This window comes from Cetorhinus maximus, chromosome 2 (genome assembly GCF_964194155.1).
Source record: "Cetorhinus maximus chromosome 2, sCetMax3.hap1.1, whole genome shotgun sequence".
Taxonomy (NCBI): domain Eukaryota; kingdom Metazoa; phylum Chordata; class Chondrichthyes; order Lamniformes; family Cetorhinidae; genus Cetorhinus; species Cetorhinus maximus.
Genome location: NC_135880.1, coordinates 104,709,781 through 104,730,793, shown reverse-complemented (window position 1 = coordinate 104,730,793; position 21,013 = coordinate 104,709,781). Strand labels below are relative to the sequence as shown.

The 21,013-nt window shown below is 45.0% G+C and overlaps 1 protein-coding gene across 1 annotated transcript in view; it reads left to right on the top strand.

The window, feature by feature from the left end:
• The window catches only part of frmd3 (FERM domain containing 3), a 318,178-nt gene that overhangs the window by 186,003 nt on the left and 111,162 nt on the right, over positions 1-21,013 (top strand). Inside the window, exon 8 of the mRNA XM_078567752.1 lies at positions 14,290-14,378. Coding sequence (XP_078423878.1) covers positions 14,290-14,378 — 89 coding nt within the window. The remainder of the gene's footprint in view (positions 1-14,289; positions 14,379-21,013) is intronic.

The following is a 21,013-nucleotide window of genomic DNA, read 5'->3' as shown; positions in this document are numbered from 1 at the left end:
GCATCTCAGTTTTAAATGAGTGCCACCTTATTCTGTAACTATGCCCCCTAGTTTGAGATTCCCCCACTAGTGGAAACATCTCCTCAACATCTACCCTATCAAGCCCCCTCACATTCTTATAAACTCTAATGAATAAAGGCCTAACCTGTTTAGCCATTCTTGATAAGTCAACCCCTTCGTCCCAGGAATCAGCCTAGTAAATTTCTTTTGAACTGCCTCCAATTCCAGTATTTTCTTTCTTAAATATGGGAACCAAAACTGTACACAGAACTCCAGGTGTGGCCTTACCAACACCCTGTACAGTTGTAACAAGACTTCCCTATTTTTAAACTCCAAGCCCCTAGCAATACAGGCCAAAATTCCATTTGCCTTCTTAATTACTTGCTACACCTGCATGCTAACTTTATTTGTTTCATGCACAAGAACAACCAGATCCCTCGGTGCTGCACTTTTCCCTTTCACAAAACCATGTTGACTCTGTTTGATTGCATTAACTTTTCTAAATGCCCTGCTATTTCTTCCTTAATAATGGACTCTTGCATTTTCCCAATGACAGATGTTAGGCTGACTGGCCTATAGTTTCCTGCTTTTTGTCTCCCTCCCGTCTTGAACAGGGATGTCACATCAGCAGTTTTCCAATCTGCTGGGATCCTCCTGGAATCTTGTGAGTTCTGGAATATTTTGCCCAATGCCTCCACTATCTCTGCAGCCACTTCCTTTAAAACCCTTGGATGCAGGCCATCAGGCCCTGGCAAATTGTATGCTTTTAGTCCCATTAGTTTGTCAAATACTTTGTCCCTTGTGATAGAGACTGTTATAAGATCTTTCCTCCCATTAGCTCCTTGTGATGGCGTAGTGGTATTGTCACTGGACTAGTAATCCAGAGACCCAGGATAATGCTCCACATCAGACCCACATCTGCACCACAGCAGATGGGATTTGAATTCAATAAAAATTTGGAATTAAAAGTCGAGTGATGACCATGAAACCATTGTCGATTGTTGTAAAAACCCTTTGGGTTCTCTAATGTCCCTCCTTTAGGGAAGGAAATCTGCTATCCTTACCTGGTCTGGCCTACCTGTTACTCCAGACCAGTCCCATAGTAATGTGGTTGACTCTTAAATGCCCCCTGTTGTATCAAACCGTTGTGAAGTCACTGCAGATGTACCTAGATCACATGGACTGCAGTGGTTCAAGAAGGCAGCTCACCATCCCTGCATCTAGGGATGGGCAATAAATGCAGACCAGCCAGCAAAGCCCACATCCTGCGAATGAATAAAAAAAAATCTGATATAAGACCATAAGACCATAAGACATAGGAGCAGAAATTAGGCCATTCGGCCCATCGAGTCTGCTCCGCCATTCAATCATGGCTGATAAGTTTCTCAACCCCATTCTCCCGCCTTCTCTCCGTAACCTTTGATTCCCTTACCAATCAAGAACCTATCTATCTCTGTCTTAAATACACTCAATGACCTGGCCTCCACAGCCTTCTGTGGCAATGAATTCCATAGATTCACCACGCTCTGGCTAAAGAAGTTTCTCCTCATCTCTGTTCTAAAAGGTCTTCTCTTTACTCTGAGGCTGTGCCCTCGGGTCCTAGTCTCTCCTACTAATGGAAACATCTTCCCCACGTCCACTCTATCCAGGCCTTTCAGTATTCTGGAAGTTTCAATCAGATCCCCCCTCATCCTTCTAAACTCCATCGAGTATAGACCCAGAGTCCTCAAACGTTCCTCATATGTTAAGCCTTTCATTCCTGGGATCGTTCTCGTGAACCTCCTCTGGACCCTCTCCAGGGCCAGAACATCCTTCCTGAGATACGGGGCCCAAAATTGCTCACAATATTCTAAATGTAGTCTGACCAGAGCCTTATAAAGCCTCAGTAGCACATCCCTGCTTTTATATTCTAGTCCTCTCGAAATAAATGCCAACATTGCATTTGCCTTCCTAACTACCGACTCAACCTGCAAGTTAACTTTAAGAGAATCCTGGACTAGGACTCCCAAGTCCCTTTGCACTCCAGATTTCTGAATTCTCTCCCCATTTAGAAAATAGTCTATGCCTCTATTCTTCCTACCAAAGTGCATGACCTCACATGGGATGATGCAAAATATTGGTTTAAATTATCTGCCATTTCACTGTATTCAATTCTCAGGTCGTATCCTCCAAAGGCCCCATGCTCACTTTAGCTCTTTTTATGTACCCGTAGAGGCTCTTGCTGTTTGTTTTTATATTTCTTGCTAATTTACTTTCATAATCAATTTTCTCCCTCTTTATTAGCTTTTTAGTCATCCGCTGCTGGTTCTTAAAAAATTCCCAATCTTCTGGCCTACCACTAGTTTTCGCCACTTTATATGCCTTAATTTTTGATTGGGTACTCTCCTTGACCACCTTGTTAGCCATCCTTCTCATCGAGTCCTTCTTTTTGACTGGGATAAATTTTTGCTGAGCATTATGAAGTATCTGCTTAAATGTCTGCCAATGCTCATCCACTGACCTTCCCCTTAGTCTATTTTCCCAGCCCGCTTTAGCCAACCCTTTCTTTATACCTCTGTAATTTGCCCTTATTTAAGTTGAGGACACTGGTTTGAGACGTGAGTTGCTTGCCCTCAAACTGAATTTGAAATTCTACCATGTTGTGATCGCTACCCCCTTAGAGGATCCTTAACTACGATATCACTTATTAATCTCATCTCATTACACATTACAAGATCTAAAACAGCCTGTTCCCAGGTAGGTTCTGCAACGTATCGCTCTAAGAAACAATCCCTGATGCACTCTACAAATTCGTCTTCCATGTTACCCCTGCCAATCTGATTTGTCCAGTCAATATGCAGATTTAAATTACCCATGACAATTGGAGCACCCTTCTCACATGCCTCTATTATTTTCCGATTTATACTTTGTCCTACAGTGAGGCAACTCTTCAGGGGTCTATAGACGACTCCCACCCGTGACTTCTTCCCCTTGCTATTCCTTAGTTCCGCCCAAACTGATTCCACATCATGATCTATTGCACTAATATCATTACCACTGCCCCAATACCTTCCTTTATTAACAAAGTTACCCCAGCTTCTTTTCCTTTTTGCCTATTTTTCTGGAATGTCGAATACCCTTGAATATTGAGTTCCCGGTCTTGGTTACCCTGCAACCACATCTCTGTAATAGCTATCAAGTCATATTCATTTTTAAGGTATTTGTGCCTTCAACTCATCTATCTTGTTATAAATGCTGTGTGCATTCAGATAAAGAGCCTCAAGCTTTGACATATTACCATCATTACTCATTCTGGTTCTAATTTCCGCTGTACTCTTCTGCTTATATTTTTCTGACCCTTCCTGTCACACTTTGATTATCAGTTGCCTCTTCACTACCCTGCACCTCTGCTCTCTCGGTTTCTTTTTGATTTTTTAAACTTTCCTTCAGTTGAACCTTCCCCCCACTAATTAGTTTAAAGTCCTACCTACAACCCTAGTTATATGATTTGCCAGGACACTGGTCCCAACAGAACAGCTCTCTCCTTTCCCAGTACTGCTGGCAGTGCCCCATGAATTGGAACCCATTTCTCCCACACCAATCTTTGAGCCACGCATTTACCTCTCTAATCTTATTTACCCTATGCCAATTTGCTCGTGTCTTGGGTAGTAATCCGGAGGTTATTACCTTTGTGGTTCTGCTTTTTAATTTAGCCCTGAGCTGCTCGTAGCCCCTCAGCAGAACCTTTTTCCCAGCCTTACCTGTGCCATTGTTTTCTACATGGACCACGACAACTGGATCCTTCTCTTCCCACTCCAAGTTTCTCTCCAGCCCAGAAGAGATGTCCTTAACCTTGGCACCAGGTCAGCAACATAGCCTTCGGGACTCTCTGTCTTTGCTGCAGAGAATAGTATCTATTCCCCAAACTATGCTATCCCCTATTACTACTATGTTTCTCTTTTCTCCCTCCACTTGAATGGTGCTCTGTGCCATGGTGCTGTGGTCAGTTCACTCATCCTGCCTGCAGCCTGTGCCTTCGTCCACACCGGGAGCAAGAATGTCGTACCTATTGGACAAGGGCACTGGCTGAGGCTTCTCCAACACTAAATTTTGGATCCCCATACCTGCCTCACTCGCATTCACATTCTCCTGTCCCTGACCACAGTCCAAATTTGGTGTAATTAATCTAAGGGGTGTGACTGTCTCCTGAAACACAGTGTCCAGGTGTCCCTGATGTGTCGCAGTGTCCACAGCTCCGACTCCAGCTCATCAACTCTGAGCTGAAGTTCCTTGAGCAGCCAACATATACTGCAGATGTGGTCACCATGAATTGCACCAGCACCCACATTTTACAGCTGCAACACATTGCCTGTCCAGCCATCTCTATTCTATTTAATTAATTAATTTGGATATTAAATATTTTAAAAATGAATTTCTTAACTGTACTCTTCAGCTGTAATAACGTCTCCTGATTTAAACCACTTGGCCAATCAAAAGAGACATGGAAGAGATACCCACCAATTACCTACCTGTTTTCCTTTGATGTCACACTTCGGCTCTGACTGGTAGAAAGAGGTTGAAAGGGCTCTCTGCCACCAATTTTTATCTCCTGCCATCGCTGCCCTTCTCATGCAGGTCCGCTGTCCGTGTGCTCTGTGTGGGATGATATGGCATGAAAAGTTGCCATTGCGGCCGGTGGGTAAAACGATGTTTTAAAATGATGCCCACTACCGCACTTAAGTGCAAATTTGGGACGATTCCGCCCCTAGTTTGATTGTACAAATTTGTTTCTGGTAGGACCATTTCAGTCCTTATGATGAAGGTCTTCTATATTTTTAATACGTTTTTGATATCAAACAAACTTTTGATATTAAACCACTGACCATAACAGCTGCAGTCATATCATGCAGACATGAATAGAATAGATAAATTAAGATTTCTTTTATGAAACAGAAAATGCTGGAAACATTCAGCAGGCCTGGCAGCAGGCCTGGTAGGGAGAGAAACAGAGTTAACCTTTCATATCAATTAGCTTTTCTCAGAACCTGACATTCCAATGAATGGTGAACAACCTGAACCGTTAACTGTTTCTTTCTGCTCAAATGCTGCCACATCTGATAAATATTTTGAGTATTATTTGTTTATATTTAAGATTTCCAGCATCTTTAGTATGTTGCTTTTATGATTTATTTTGTTAGGTTGATATTTTACACCTATGATTGTTTGAAACCACAGAATTCTGTGAAGTGGTGGAGGCCTATTTTTGATTCTCCTTTGGCAGTATCCCATTGGAGGTGGGAATCGGGAGATGGGTTTGATTCCGGGTTGCAAACCTTCCCCCAATGGCAGCATGTTGTGAAGCACGATTTTCATGGGATAGGGGGTCTTAATGATCTTAGAGACGGGCCTGCCACTCAATTAGTGGCCGGGTGGCAGGAATGGAGATGGGACACAAGGGAACTGGGCCACGTTCTGGTCTGAACCAGCAGCCATTGCTGTGCCTGCTGTCTGTGCATGGCATTTCATGTTTAAAATGTCCAGGACAAATGGAGAGATGGGACCCAGGATAGGGTAGGGAAAGATTGGTTACTAAAATTTTATTACAACTCAGTATCTTTTTGTCCAAACGTTCACTTTTTTACATTTAATGAAACTGCTTCAACACTACTGCCCCTGTTCCCACCAGGTTGCTTTTGGTTTCAGCTTCAGAAGAGAGTTCGTAATGGCTGCTTGCCCCCATGAAAACCCAGGCAGGTCAGAAGTGAGCTTTTAATAGGTTCCATAATGAACTCAAGCTGCTCAATTCATGAGGCGGGCAATTTCTGTTACCTGCCTGCCTCACACCTCCCCCCCCCACCCGCAACCCCCCCCAACCCCACCCCCCTGTTATCTCCCCATCCTCTGGAGAATCGTCATTGGGTGAACAGGCTGCCAGTGCCATTGTTTTTGCTACCACGCCTCTGTTTTGTCCCAATTCGTGATGGGAAAATTCTAGCCAAGAAATCCACTTGGTGAAAATATATTAAGAAATAAATCTAAATAACAAGAAGTACTGAAAACAGAGAGTTTTAATTTCTGAACAAAGAAAATAAAGATAAGGTTGAATATAAATAAAGTTAATGTCACGAGCAAATAAAATTTTGCTAAATATTAATAACAATATTCGACAGCATAGGCATGTTCCAATGAATTCCTATGGCCATTAATCCAACTCCGTATTAGTTCATATTTTATCAATACCAGTGAGCCTAAGAAAAAATAGTCATAAATAATGCGATCCACAAAAGGGAAATGAGTCATAACTGCACTTACAAATCCTTTTAGATGTTATCACATTATGAAGAAAATATGTAAACAATTAATCATAGTGTTTTATCACCTTCAAAAGATTTTTAATCTTCAGAAGGGTCATTTGCATTTCTAATTGATTTTAAAATCTGCTTTACTCTGCTTCAAATGCTCAGGTTGTCAGATCATTTTGAGAGCACAGCATGAAGTTTCAATGTACAACATTAGGGAAGCTCAGTGGTTTTTATAATATAGATAATGCTAGGCTACTGATCAAATGAAGAAAAGTGGGTACTTTTATTGCAATGTTCCAGTTTATATTGTCTGGTTGACCATTTATTGCTATCTTATCAAAATTTATTGATTTACATCTATTCATATCATTTACATCTGTATGGGAAAAAACATCATCCTGACTAATAGCATTATCTTAATTTCATTGTGCTCCTCAGGCATTTCTCATATATCCAATAAACATTTCACCTCAGCTTTGCCTTTTCTCTTAATTACAGTGTCCATCAGTCACTACATTTATGTGTCCTCTATTAAGGATTCTTTCCAATGTAACCCTAATTACCATACTTACCCTATAATTTTATCTAGCAATTCACAATAGTGGATTCATAGGGGCCAATTTTGAACAGCTCCCTGCCCTTATCCCGCCTGAAAAGCAAGTAGCAAACAAAAAAATTGGAGGGGGGTGATGGTGGAGGTGGAGATGGGGTGAGGTGGAGGATGTTAAGCTCCCCCTTAGATGTTGAAGTTCCATCTGTTGTAATTTTCAAGTACACCTGTAAGGGGCACCACCTGTGTTGCCTGTTTTGTGTGGAGTCTATTTAAATATGCAAATAGGGGATCTTATATCCATTTTACCAGTTGGCGAGTGGTGTAACCAGTGGTCCACAAAGGGATTTCTGCCAGCCACTCCACAAAAAGGTTCCAAACCACTTTTATTTTATTTTTGTGGAACAATTTTTTTCTTAGTTCCCATGCAAACACCTGATTTGATATGAATCTTGTAAATCTACATGTCACCATCATAAAACCTTTACAACTAATTTTACTCTTTTCTCTCCACAAACAATTTTGGTTTGCATACATTTCTATGAAGATTTTGTCCCTTTTGTTTGTTCTCATTTTACGTCAGGCAATGACCATCTCCAACGAAAGAAAACCTAACCATTGCCCCTTGATGTTCAATGGCATTACCATCACTGAATCCCCCACTATCAACACCCTGGGGGTTACCATTGACCAGAACTGAACCAGCCTATAAAATATAAATACTGTGGCTACAACAGCAGGTCAGAGGCTAGGAATCCTGCGGCGAGTAACTCACCTCCTGACTCCCCAAAGTCTGTCCACCATCTACGAGGCACAAGTTACGAGTGTGATGAAATACTCTCCACTTGCCTGGATGAGTGCAGCTCCAACAACACTCAAGAAGCTTGACACCATCCAGGACAAAGCAGCCCACTTGATTGGCATCCCATCCACAAACATTCACTCCCTCCACCACCGATGCACAGTAGCAGCAGTGTGTACCATCTATAGATGCACTGCAGAAACTCATCAAGGCTCCTTAGACAGCAGCTTCCAAACCCATGACCACTGCCATCTAGAAGGACAAGGGCAGCAGATAGATGGGAACACCACCACCTGGAAGTTCCCCTCCAAGCCACTCACCATCCTGACTTGGGAATATATCGCCGCTCCTTCACTGTTGCTGGGTCAAAATCCTGGAACTCCCTTCCTAACAGCACTGTAGGTGTACTTACACCACATGGACTGCAGTGGTTCAAAAAGGCAGCTCACCACCACCTTATCAAGGGCAATTAAGGATGGACAATGAATGCTGTCCTAGCCAATAATGCTCACGTCTTGTAAATAGTAAAATAAACTACCTCCTAATATTTTAAGTCTGGTCATGGTTGTTCCATTTGTATAACCTTTTCTGAGTGAATCCTTGGGATTATTACTCTTAACACTTAGATCTGATCATAACTATCGGGAACTTGTTTGCATCTTTAAATTCTCTCACCCTGAAGTTTAGAAAATAGACAAATACCAGAATTAAATAGCTAACACTGTTTAATTAATGGCTAACCTAGTCAGTCAGTGTCATTTAATACAGTACAAACTAAAACCCAATGTAATCTCCCATCCGTAACCCTCTTTCCCTTTACTCCTAATCCCAGCCAGTGTTTACGTGCAAACACGTTGCCGTAACTTCGCCAGAAGTGCGGCGGAGAGGGAGCAACTGCGAGGAAATTCCCAGCCAATGTTTCCAAAACTCTGTAAGTTGCTCTTTAAAATTTAGGTTGCACATTTTATCAAACATGCGTCATATATTCAGAACATGAGAATTCACCTGTGCTGTTTCATTGATTACACTGTAAACACAAACATTTCTATAGGCATAATCAGTTCATCGCTTTATAGAACATAGCTCAACTATGACCTGCTGCCTCCTCAGGTAACTTAGTTCTTTTTCATTCTCAGAAAGTGAGCTTTGATGGTATTAACCTAGTTTGGTACAACTAACTGTCTTCAAACAAAAGTCTGTGAAACTAGTTTACCTTCAGGAAATTAATGAACATCTTTTTACTTTTAAATTGAATTCAAATTTGCAAACTGCCATAGCAGGGTTCAAACTCATGTTCTATTAGGATTATTAGTCGAGAGGCTCTAGTTTACGAACCCCGTGACATAGGATGGAATCATGTGGAGGCGACGAGGGTCTTGGCCACCGGCTGGAAACCAGGTGAGAGCCCCGCGCTGCCTCTTTTGGGAAGGACTACTTGACAGGCCAGCAGCAGGCCCTCCAGCAGGATAAAGGACCTTGGGGGTGGAGATCCCACCTGCTGAGAACTTCCAGCCAATCAGAGGCCAGCAGCTCTATTGAACGGCAGCACCACCAGGGGGTGGTGGACATGGGGGAGAGGTGTTGGCAGCAGGGCAGGTTGTGAGTCTCAGCAAGTCCCCCTTCCTGATGCCGGGTCCCTTAATCATGCACTGAATGCCTTAGAACAACCCAAACCCCCCACCCCTCCCTCCCCCCAACCACACCGCCCTGGGAGCCTGAAACCAGTCCTGCACATGTTTGCTTGTTGTGCTCCCTGGATGGCAAGCCCCTCGCCTGCTCTTGAGTTAGTACCAGCAGTGGCAGGAAGAGGCCTTTAAGTAGGCCCAAGTGGGGGAGGGCTCAAGATTCTGCCCATAACTATTACACTTGCCAACCAATCAGCACCCTTTTCTCATGCAGTATAAATTGTTGTTCCCATTGAAATTTGGTATTTTTATGTCTGTCTTGTTGTGCAAGATGAAAAGCTTCGACTGCATGTTTCTTTTTCCAGCAATGTTCTAGTTCTGTACTACCAAGTGACTACTCTCTTTTTCATTATCAATTTCTTGGTCATCCTTTGCTGAATTCTAAAATTCTCCAAATTCTCAGGCATATTACCTTTTTGGCAATATTAAAAGCTTCTTACTTTAATCTGATGCTACCTTTAACTTCCCTTATTAGCCACAATTACACCATGTTTATTGTGGAATTTTCATTTCTTAAGGGAATGTATATTTGTTGCAAATTACAAATTAATTATTTAAATGTTTGCCATTGCTTATCTACCACCATATCTTCTAACGTACTTTCACAATTTACCCAAGCCAACTCACCCTTCATGGTTTGCTTTGTTCAGATTTAAGTCCCTGGTTTTGGATGTAACCTCTATAAATCACCTTCAAACTGCATATAAAATTCTACATATTATGAACACACTTCCCCGGGGGCCCTTTCACCACAAGGTTATTAATTCAAAACAAAAACAGAATTACCTGGAAAAACTCAGCAGATCTGGCAGCATCGGTGGAGAAGAAATCAGTTAACGTTTCGAGTCTTCATGACCCTTCGGCAGAACCCTTCGGTTATTAATTCACCCTTTCTCATTGCACAATAATAGAACTAAAATAGTCAGTTCCTTTACACACTGATCTAGAAAACTATGCTGTATACACTCAATGAATCAATGCCAAAGATTCACCAGCCTCTGTATGAAGAAATTTCTCTCAGTCTTAAATGGTTAAACTCTTATCTTGAGACTATAGCCATGAAATTCCGCTCCTCAGTACCTCTGATGCCGGTGCTACAGAAATCTCGATTTTAAAAAATGGCAGCCAGCCCACACTGCTGTCCTGACTGACCGATTGACAATGCGGGTGTGCTGTGTGTGTGAGCTGAAAGCTTGCAGAGTGGGCAGATTATGATATCAAACAGCCCCGAATGTTAATTTTGGATCGCACATGTCCAGTTAAGACTCTCTCAAACACTCCCAGCTGAAACTGTGTTCAGCTGCACAATTACTTGACCACCTTCTAGTATTATTTAAAGGGCTAATCATTCAACTTTCAGGTGGGGTGTTTTTAACTTAATTTTGCTGGTGCCAAGTTAGTGGAAGTACTGTGCTCAGTGTTACTGGAATAGTTTAGCAAACCTATTTGGATTTTCAAAGGAGTGACGCTGGATTTTGACAAGGTCAAAGGGGTTGATTGACATTGAAAGTCTGCGTCAGTAATCAGAGCTATATTTGCAGTTCCTCTTGGCTGTAGCATAAATTAAAAATGCAGCTCATGCAGCAGAGATGTTGTGCACAGAGGCAGGAGTTGGGGGACTTTCATTTGGAGGCTCTGTCCACTAAAGGTCTTTCAGAGGCACATCCCCTATCTCCACCTCAGCCCAGAGGAGTGTCTGAAATAACTGAGTTTTTCCAAGGAGATGGTCACCAAACTGTTCCATCTCCTACAACCTGACCTGCAGCCTCACAGCATGGCAAGGACAGTGCTACCAGTGGCCATCAAGGTCACTGTCTCCCTAAATTTCTATGCCAATGGATCCTTCCAGATGGGAGCAGGTGACATGAGCAACATCTCAGAGTTCATTGTCCATCACTGCATCAGGGAGGTGACAGAGGCCCTGTATAGAAGGAGTGGGGACTTTGTCGTCTTCTCAGTAACCAGAGAGAAGCAGAAGGAGAGAGTATGTGGATTTGCCAGGCTGGTGGGATTCCCAATGCCAGGGTGCGATCAGCTGCACAAGACCTGGCAGATGTTCCATAATTGCAAGGGCTACCACTTTTTTAATGCCCAGTTGGTGTGCAACCATGCCCAGAAGATCCTCTCAGTAAATACCCACTTTCCTGACAGCAGCCACAATGCATCCATCATTTGCTGATCAGCTGTGGCATTTCTATTGTATCAGCAGAAATGTTTAAATTTACTCCACAAAAACAAATCTTAAGACAGTTTCAGTAGGATATGATAGAAATGTCACAGGTGGATGAGTATCATAGGCAGATGAAATAAGAGTGGAAAATTAAAGGCATTGAACGAATGGGAAGGAAATGGGATCATAGAGAGTGGTACTTAACGAATCAGAGGTTAGAGTAGTTGGGAGGAGAACTATGAACATCAGAGGGAAGAAAAAAATGAATTATATTCTAATTGCAGTTATTCCTATAGTTGAAATTAAAGATGATCATCTGCCTTCCTTAGCCACTTATTTTACATAGAACTACATTGAATGTGCAGCACAGTAACTAGCCATTCAAACCAATTGATCACAAGCCTCCTTCCTGATCTGACTTCATCTAACCCGATCTGTATATTGTTCTATTTCTTTCCCACTCATGCGCTTGTCGAATTTCCTCCTAAAGGCATCTATGTTATCCTCCTGAACTACATCATGTGGCAGCAAGTTTCATATTCTCTGAGTAAACAAGTTTCTCCCAAAGTCTTTGTTGGATTTATGGGTGACTATCTTATATTTATATTTGGACTCGCCCAAAAGGGAAACCATTTTCTTTATGTTTACTCTATTAGATCCCTTTTAAAGACCTGTCACCCCTCAGTCTTCTTTTCTAGAGAGAAGAACTCTAGCCTGTTCAGTCCTTCCTGATACTTATAATCTTTTAGTTTTAGTATCATCCTTGTAAATTATATTGCGCCCTTTCCAGTGCTTCTATATACTTTTTTTGTGTTATGGAGACCTGGACTGTGTACAGTGCTCTTAAGATTCTCTACAAGTTTAACATAACTCACCTGCTTTTCAATTCTATTGCTCTAGAACTGAACCCCATATCTTTCTTTGTATTTTTATGGGGGAGAATTTTCTCCCCGTCGGGGTGAAGCCTGCTGGGCGGGCACGGGCAGGAGTGCAGCCGATCGCCGCCCGCAATCGGCTGCACGCCGCCATTTTACGTGGGCGGGCCAATTAAGGCCTGCCCAGCGTGACGAGCACCCAGAAGTGCTGAGCACTCCCTGTGCGGGCGGGGGGGATAGGCTAAGTTGGGGCCTGCACTCTTTCGCGCATGCATGCGAAAGAGCGCAGAAATTTCCCTGAGGCGCAGAGCTGCCTCAGGGAGATTAGTTTGATTTTTTTAAATTTAAGTAAAGAAAGAAAAAAAATTTTAAGTCATGTAATTTTATTAAAAATTTTTATTGAATTTTAAAAACCTTCATGAAACCTCATCCTGCCCGTGGTTGAGGTTTCATGATAAATGTGAAGGCTGCCTGGGCTCTTCGCCTGCCCGCCAACCTTAAGGTTGGACGGGCAGCTATGTTAATTATTTAAATTGATATTTAAATTGCCTTAATAGGCCTTTGACAGTTTGGCGGGCGCTCAGCTGAATCCGGTGTGCGCGAACTGAAGATCTGAATAATGCGCGGTGATGTCGGGACGCACGCCCGCCCCGAAGATTTTGGCCATATAATTTACCTTACATTGTTACTTCTAATGATTTGTGGATGTATACCTCCTGATCCCTTTGCTCCTCTACCCAATTTAGACTTTTATTTTCCAAGGAGTATCTGACCTCCTTATTCATCTTGCTATTTAATGATTTTCCTTCATTAGGAGGTAGGTCCTATAGGCCCTTCAATCCTGGTCAGAATGCCTTGCCGATAGTTGTTGCTATATGACTTCCTGCAAAGTTTGGATCCATTTCACATTGGTTCTGCAGACATCTTTCCAATTAGCCACATGTCATTTTGAAGGCAAATGTGCTGCTTTTCACTATCTACATTATTAATGACATGACAAGAGATAGAGAAGGGGCTGCAACACTGGGACAATTGGAAAGTCACATAGGTCAGAATTTAAAGCCTTGGGCTGTTTGAATAGGCGGGAGGGTACGGGGTGGAGACCCCGCTGCATCCCCATGATAATGTCCGGGGCAGGAAGACTTGCAGGCAGTCTTCCCGCCTGGATGCCAATTGCGGCCCTAAATGGACAATTAGTGTCCACTTAAGGGTCTCATCCTGCTGCTGCTGGTTTCAATCAGTGGTGGGTGGGGGACTCACCATACAGGGAGACCAGCAAGCAGCAGATTTCTGGAGTGGTTGTCCAAAGGCACTCAGTGCCTGTTCAAGGGACCCAGCACAGGAAGGAGGGCAGGAGGGCGCTCTTGCAGAGAGCAACCCTATTCCCTTTCTTCCGACCCCCACCCTCCCTCACTGGCAACTCCCTCCCTTCAACCCCCATTGTGCCTTCACTTACCTTTCTCCAGAGGCCCAACAATGAGTCCTCGTGAGGGCCCATGTGAATTGCTGACATTGCCGGCCTCTGATTGGCCAGCAGCTTTTGGGGCCAGGATTTCCACCAAAGCCAAAGTACAGCAATTAAATGTCCCCTGTGTGGTTGGGTTCCCGCTGCCAGTTAGGTACTCAATTCCCTCGGGGCTCCTGGAGTTTGGGTCAGCAGGGTTGTTACCAGTTTGGTGGTGGTCATCGGCCCCCCTGTCACCCTCATTAACTTTTGCCCACACTTTGTAAATACATTTTGATTAATGACTGTAAATAGTAAAATTATAATGAAACATAATCTAACCCTTCTAAGATGAAAAGATTAACCCTACCTTAAGATAGAGGACAGAAAAATGTGCTGTGAAAATGTTAAGTCCTTACAGGCCTATTTTTAGGCTGCAGTCTGTTGATAGTATTCTAAATGTTTGTTTTTTTACCTTTAAGGATTCTTCAGGAGCTACAGCTTTCATAGGATTCACTGCCACAGGTTTTGTTGTGTTCCAAGGGAATAAAAGGATTCACCTCCTCAGATGGTAAACAATGCTCATGTTCATCTTATGTTGATGCCCATTTTAGTGAAACAATGATGCGTCCAACTATTTAACATTTGAGTATGAGATTGTGTTGTATTTGGCACTGATGAGATGCATCAAAATCACCCATGTTGTATAATTGTGGTTTATACCATGAGTGACATTTTATCTGTGACATATTTGAATGATAACAGATCATGAAGCCATAACCTGTTACATAACTAAGGAGTTCAGATGACATTTTAAACCACGAATAAAAACAAAAAATGCTGGATAAGCTCAGCAGGTTGTGCAGCAACTGTGGGGAGAAACAGAGTTGATATTTCAGGCCAAGATGAGGAACTGAAGAAAGACAGAAATGTAATAGTTTTCGAGGCAGTGGAAGGGGCAGGAAGAACAGAAGAGAAGTCTATGTTAGGGTGGAGGGCAGTAGAGATTAAATTACAAAAGATAATTTGGTGCAAAAGCCAAAGAGATTGGGAATGAGTGTAGTATAAAAACAAAAGATATGTCCAGATGAGACATGAATGGCTACATACCAGCCATCTGAATGCATCACGAAAGGATAAAAAAAGAAATGTGACAAGCCTGGCCGAGCAAAAAAAACAAGATGGAGGCAGAGGTTATGACCTTAAATTGTTGAATTCCTATTGAGTTTGCATCCAGAAGGCTCTAGAGCGCCAAGTCAAAAGATGAGGTGCTGTTCCCCGAGCTTCATTGAAACACTGTAGCAGTCCAAGGACAGGAAGGTCAGAGTGGGAGCAAGGTGGAGAATTAAAATTAAAGACAACAGGAAGATCGAGGTCATGCTTGTGGACAGACCAGTGCTGTTCCACCAAAGTGGTCATCTGGTCTGTGTTTGGTCCCCCCAATATAGAGGAGACGGCATCGTGAGCAGTGAGTACAACGTACTAAATTGAAAGTACAAGTAAATGGTTGTTTCACTTGAAAGGAGTGTTTGGGGCCTTGGATGGTGAGGAGGGAGGAGGGAAAAGGACAGGTGTGATACCTCTTGCACTTGTGTGGAAAGCTGCCTAAGGAAAGGGCAGGAGTTTTGGAGGTTACTGCAGAGTGGGCAACGGTGTCGTGGAGGGAATGGCCCCTTCAGAGTCATAAGCCACAAGACTGGAACTGTGATTTGTTTTCCCCATCAAGATGAAAGATAACAGTGTGGGGATAATTCATTTTTCTGAATTTTTACCCCAGTGTCAGGATTAAGTTCAGTGGTTAGTGATCCTAGGGACACTCCCAGATCTGTGTCCTTTTGAGCATTAGTTGGCACAGGTCAATCAGAGTATCTCTCTGCTATCACACCAAACATTTCCAGCTTAGGTTAATGTGCTATGTGAATTAGATGAATCTCCTTCTACACTCACTCAAAAATGGGCTGAATCTTATTGTTGCAGTTAAAAGTGGAAACATTATAGTTGGTAATACTGCTATTTTTAAACTCTGACGAGTAGTAAAATTGAAATGTTACCAGGTTTTAAACTTCCATCTTTTTCAACTATGAAAAGAATCTGATTGACGTGAATACAAGTCTTCAGTATATTTTTATTGTTTTGCTCCAATATATTGGGGTTCTACAGTACTGGTAACTATAACTATCACTCAAGGAGTATGACTTAGTATTTAAGCCTAGACATTTAGCGACCAATTTTAACTCTTTGTAAGTGAATGAGTTTTGAGTGAATTAAAATCAGGCCCTTATTTGTGTTGCCAGACTGTTTGTCTTAGGGGACATCACAGGGGAGCCTGGTCTTGTGCTGACCCAATGTTCGTAAATGTACACTTTCCAGTAGGAATTATTGGATAACAACCGGAGCTGGGAATTCTATCTATATTTTCCTCTCCTCCCAGGGTTACTGAGGCTAGTCCAAGCATTCTCAACACAGCCCTGAATGAGATCAAGCATCTCAGCACACACCAGGAACTGACCTGGGAGCTGATGGTGCGCGGGGCTTGGTACCAAAGCACACAGTGGCCGGGATTTTCCATCCTGGATCTAAGTCCCATGGCAGGAGCGGGAACTGGGGGTGTTCCCTGCTGCGGAGGCTGGTGGGAGTTCATGCCAAATCATGCGATGCTAGGCTCATTAATCATGCAGTCAGGGGTTGCCCGACATACTGTGTGGTGGGGCGGGCTGGAAGACGCATGCCCCACTATCATACCTGGACGCCATATTTAAAAGGTGCCCCGGACATCAACTTCTTTGTCACGTATCCATGGTTGAAGGAGGAGATGGCCCGTTGATCCCAGGGAGCTCCAGCCCCCACAGATTCAGCGGCACTTCCCTCAATGTGCAGCTGAGTGCAGTGGTGGTCAGGATGGGTGTCCTGTACCCAGAGGATGGAAGAAGGAAGCCGAGCCGTCTAACCAACCCTGCATGGGAGGAAGTTGCCAGTGTGGTCAGTGCCCAGGACCTCCACTGGAGAACTGCCGTGCGGTGCCGGAAACGGAGGAATGACCTCATCCGCGGCACCAGGGTAAGTGAACCCTCAACTGCTCACACTCACCTCATCGAATGGTATAGGCGACATGGGTCTCAGTGGCAAGGGCACCATCCGTGCAGCCCATGCATATAAGAGCTACTCAATGTGATAAGATGATGCCTCGTAGCCCCACTGCAGTCCATCTAGTCTGCAGGTGGAGAGCCACTGTGGGTCCCTGACCCTTCCACACAGAGAGAGATGCTGTCTGGGAGGGTGGGCAGAAGGGGGTTAGGAGCTGAGGACACCAGCAGGCACCGCTAATGATATGCCTCTGTGAGCCTTATCCTTCCATCTGCATGGGCTCACTGCTCTGGGATGTGCTGCCCCAGACCCCTTGTGTACAATGTGCAATGCATCAATCATGTTGCTTACAATCCAATGGGTTATTTGTAAGACTGAAGCATGAGGAAGGTACATGAAACCCAGTTGCTTTCCACCCCATCTTCTCTCTTTGTGCAGGAAAAGTTGAGGCACAGCAGGAGAGAGAGAGAGAGAGAGAGAAGCCGGGAAGGTGCTGACCTGACCTCAAGAACCTGACTGAGTTTGAGGAGCAGGCAGCCGTGCTCGCAGGGGAGGAGCCAGACTGAGCCTGTGCAGAGGGAGAGGTCGGCGGGCGGCCATCATCCAGTAAGGATCCATGCATAATGATGTCACATGGAAACCTAAGGGTCATGCTTTCCTCCATGTTGGAGCCAGCTCATGCAGTCACTTGTTCTCCCCTCTCTCCCTTACAGGAGCCAGCAGGAAGAGGGAAAGGCCAGAAGAGGAAGCCCTGTCTAGCAGTACCTCCTGCCCACAGAGGGCAGAGGTTATTGGGGAGGAGGAAGAAAGTGCAGCTGTAGAGGCATCACAGCAGTCACCTGCACCCTCCACCAGCCCAGAGACATACACCTCGGTGGGTACTAGATCTAGGTCAGGCAGGGTCTCAAATTCTGGTGGTCACCGCATGGACACGTGTCCACAGCAGGAGAAGGCAGGGTCAGCCAAGCTCACTGGCACTTGAAGGACTGCTGGAGGAGAGGCATCTGCGACATCCAAGTTGTATGACAAGCCTCTGGGATCGGCCCTGCTCGTGATGTTGGGGAAGCTGCGATAGGCGGGGAAACAACAGGCAGAGGTGGTGGAGGCCCTCAACAGAGTGGCACATGAGGCAAAGGAGTCTGTCTGTCTGCTCTCTGATGAAGTGTTGCCGACATGTGCACACATTGAGGTCTCCATGGGGAAGGAGGTGGATGTCATGGGGAACCTGGTCCAGCAGGCTGCCCAGTTTCTGCCAGAGGTGCGTGCAGAGCTGCACTCTACCACTGTAGCCATGGGTAAGCTTTTGCAGTGGCTACATGAGATGGGAATGGGGCACCTTGACCTCCCTCCAAGTGCTCCTTCTCCTCAAGGAGTCAGGTAGGGGACCTTGGGCACCCAAAGGGAGGGAGGTTGGCTTTTGGACACCCCTGGGACCTCCACCCAGAAATCTCTGAGAGTGTCCGGCCCTTCGGAATCCCCCTTGCCTGTGACCCCTTCAGCTTCGTCCTCTGTGACCGCAGAGGGAGCAGCTGCCCCACAGCAGAACAGCTAAAATAAGCCAGGGGCGTCCAGGCCTCGGGTCTCCAGAAGATGACCACCAAGGTCATCCAAGACAACAGGGCAAACCGGTCAGCAGGCTGCCTCCACCCTGCTGTGGATGTTGGGGGAGCACCTATAAGAAGTGATAGGGAATGCAAGGTTAAGAAATCATGATTTTACATGTAGTTTTACATGTGCACGGGTGCACTATGATTGTTAATGTTATGAAACATTAAATTGAGTACATTTATGAAACATTGTAAATAGAGTACACTTGCACCTTAATGAGATCTGATGTGGTTTATTTGAGATTTGTAGCCCTTAAACCTGTGCCCCCGTGCCATTCCCCCACGATCTTCAGGGGGACACCTCAGGATGTGTCTATGCCCCCCAGAATCATGCATGTGCAAGGAAGCAAGGATTTTTGCTAGGGCCCTTATGAGCCATGTGAAAGAAGCCTCCCTTGCAAGCTGAACTTTTGCCCTTCATGTGCTCACCTGTTGAAATGCCTTAGCATTGTCAGTACTACACGCTGGGGTTCTCCTTCAGTTATCCAGTTGAGCTGACCTGCTACTCTGCCCACCCCCCACTGACCCAACTTCCATGCAGCATCGCGAGATCTCCACCTCGAGATTTGCAAACAGCCATAGTGCGTGAGACTTTTCAGGTTGAGTCTAACACCTTCCAACCTTCCCCCATGACCCACACCCTACTCCCACCATAACCATTGACCCTCCCGGTGTGGCCTTGGACCTTCCCAGTGACCCTACAACCCTCCCCCATCACCCTCCGTCCCGTGGAGGTGAATGTACATTTCCCCTACCTTCTTGAGAAGCCCACCCCCGTGACAGTAGACATAACCCCCCCATCATCCTGCCTACCCCCAGAGTCCAATTTTACTTCTGTATCCCCAACAACCCTCAGCGTCCCTTCACCTGTCATTGTAGGACTCTCACGCTCCCACCCTACCGGGCCCCATTGCCCCCTTTAACCCTCACCAACCTTTCCTATCAACAATTCCCTCAGTATGCCCTCCCAGGACTCATCAGTTGACACCACAGACCCCTCCCTCTGAACCTCTTTCCCCTCTTCCCCCCCATGCCTGTTCACACCTGCATACCCTGCCCACACTCCACCAGGGCCCTTCCCACCCTCCCACTCTATACTAGCTCACCCATTCCACGACCCCCGCAGCAGCTCTCTCCCCTACGACCCCTAACCTCCCACGCCCCAATCCAGGCCACCACAGCCACCCCACTTCCTCATTCCGCTCCTGCTCATCTAAACCCCCCTGCCCCTCCCCCCACTGCACAGACGGTTACCGCCCAACTGTACTTCATGCAGCCGTCCACCTGCAGTGTGAAGATCCACGTCCTGGAGGCTCCTGCAGTGTGAAGATCCACATCCTGGAAGCTCCTGCAGTGTGAAGATCCACGTCCTGGAGGCTCCTGCAGAGTGAAGATCCACGTCCTGGAGGCTCCACCCACCCACTGCTACACATGATGTTCTAGGGTCCACGGTCACTGGAGGCTTTCATCTTCCGATCTCCACAAGCTGCCCCAGGCCTTCTTCCAAGTGAGTACCGTCATGTCCATGCCACATTAGTCCGGATGTGTTCAAGACCAGTGTAATGTCCAGCTGGCAGCGCAGATAATTGGACAGGGAGGGACAATTCAGGTCAGGGCTTCATCTGCATCCCATTTATGGATGCGAAATGGCTTCATGCTGGCCTCTGTCAGGAATGGCGACCCACCATGATAGGCAGGAGCGCACATTCCCTCCATCATTTCATGCTGGCAAGAAATCGAGTTTTCAGCTCGCACCACATTGTCACCTCCTGCCTGCCATTGAACCTACCACGGTTGGGACTGGGAAATCCTGGCCAGTGCATTTATTGCACAGCTACCATGACAGCCCACATTTTTTTCTTCTTTGGATGAGACTGGTGAAATGAATGGGCAGAGAAAATTATCTGGAGCTGGTCTGTTCCCTTTGCTGCATGCTGTTTGCATTTCCTAGGCAGCTCTTGCAGCTTGGAGCAAGTCTTTTCAAACATTTCTTACTGCAATCCTCCTGTAAGTATTGATACAATCCTTGGGTAAAGCCTATCCAAACTTCCAAGAGGCTGTTTCTTTCTGCATACTTTTGTCAGGGGACACTCTCACTCACACACTATATTTTTATAAAATGTATATAGATATCCTCATGGCTATTTTCTAAAATTTTGAAAACTGGGCAAAGACCTTTTTAAAATGGCTAAAGCTATGTCTGTCTGTGACCTTTGAACAAAAGGAGCTATCTTAGCAGTATCACAGAAACTTGCGCCTCGTTATCTCTGAAGAGACCTTAATGACCCCTGTGGGTTGCAGAGACCAAATTCAAAGAGAATTATACAAAGACCATCTGCATTTCATAAGTCAGGCCTGGCCAACTGGAGCCTATTCGTCAGGTCAGGCAAAGGACCCCACAACCTTCCTTTCAAGTCTTAATGGTTGGAACATTTAACCATATTGGGAACCCAGATGGGGAATACACACCCTTTGACAAAGACACTGTGAAGGGGTGGGAATCATGCGACATGGA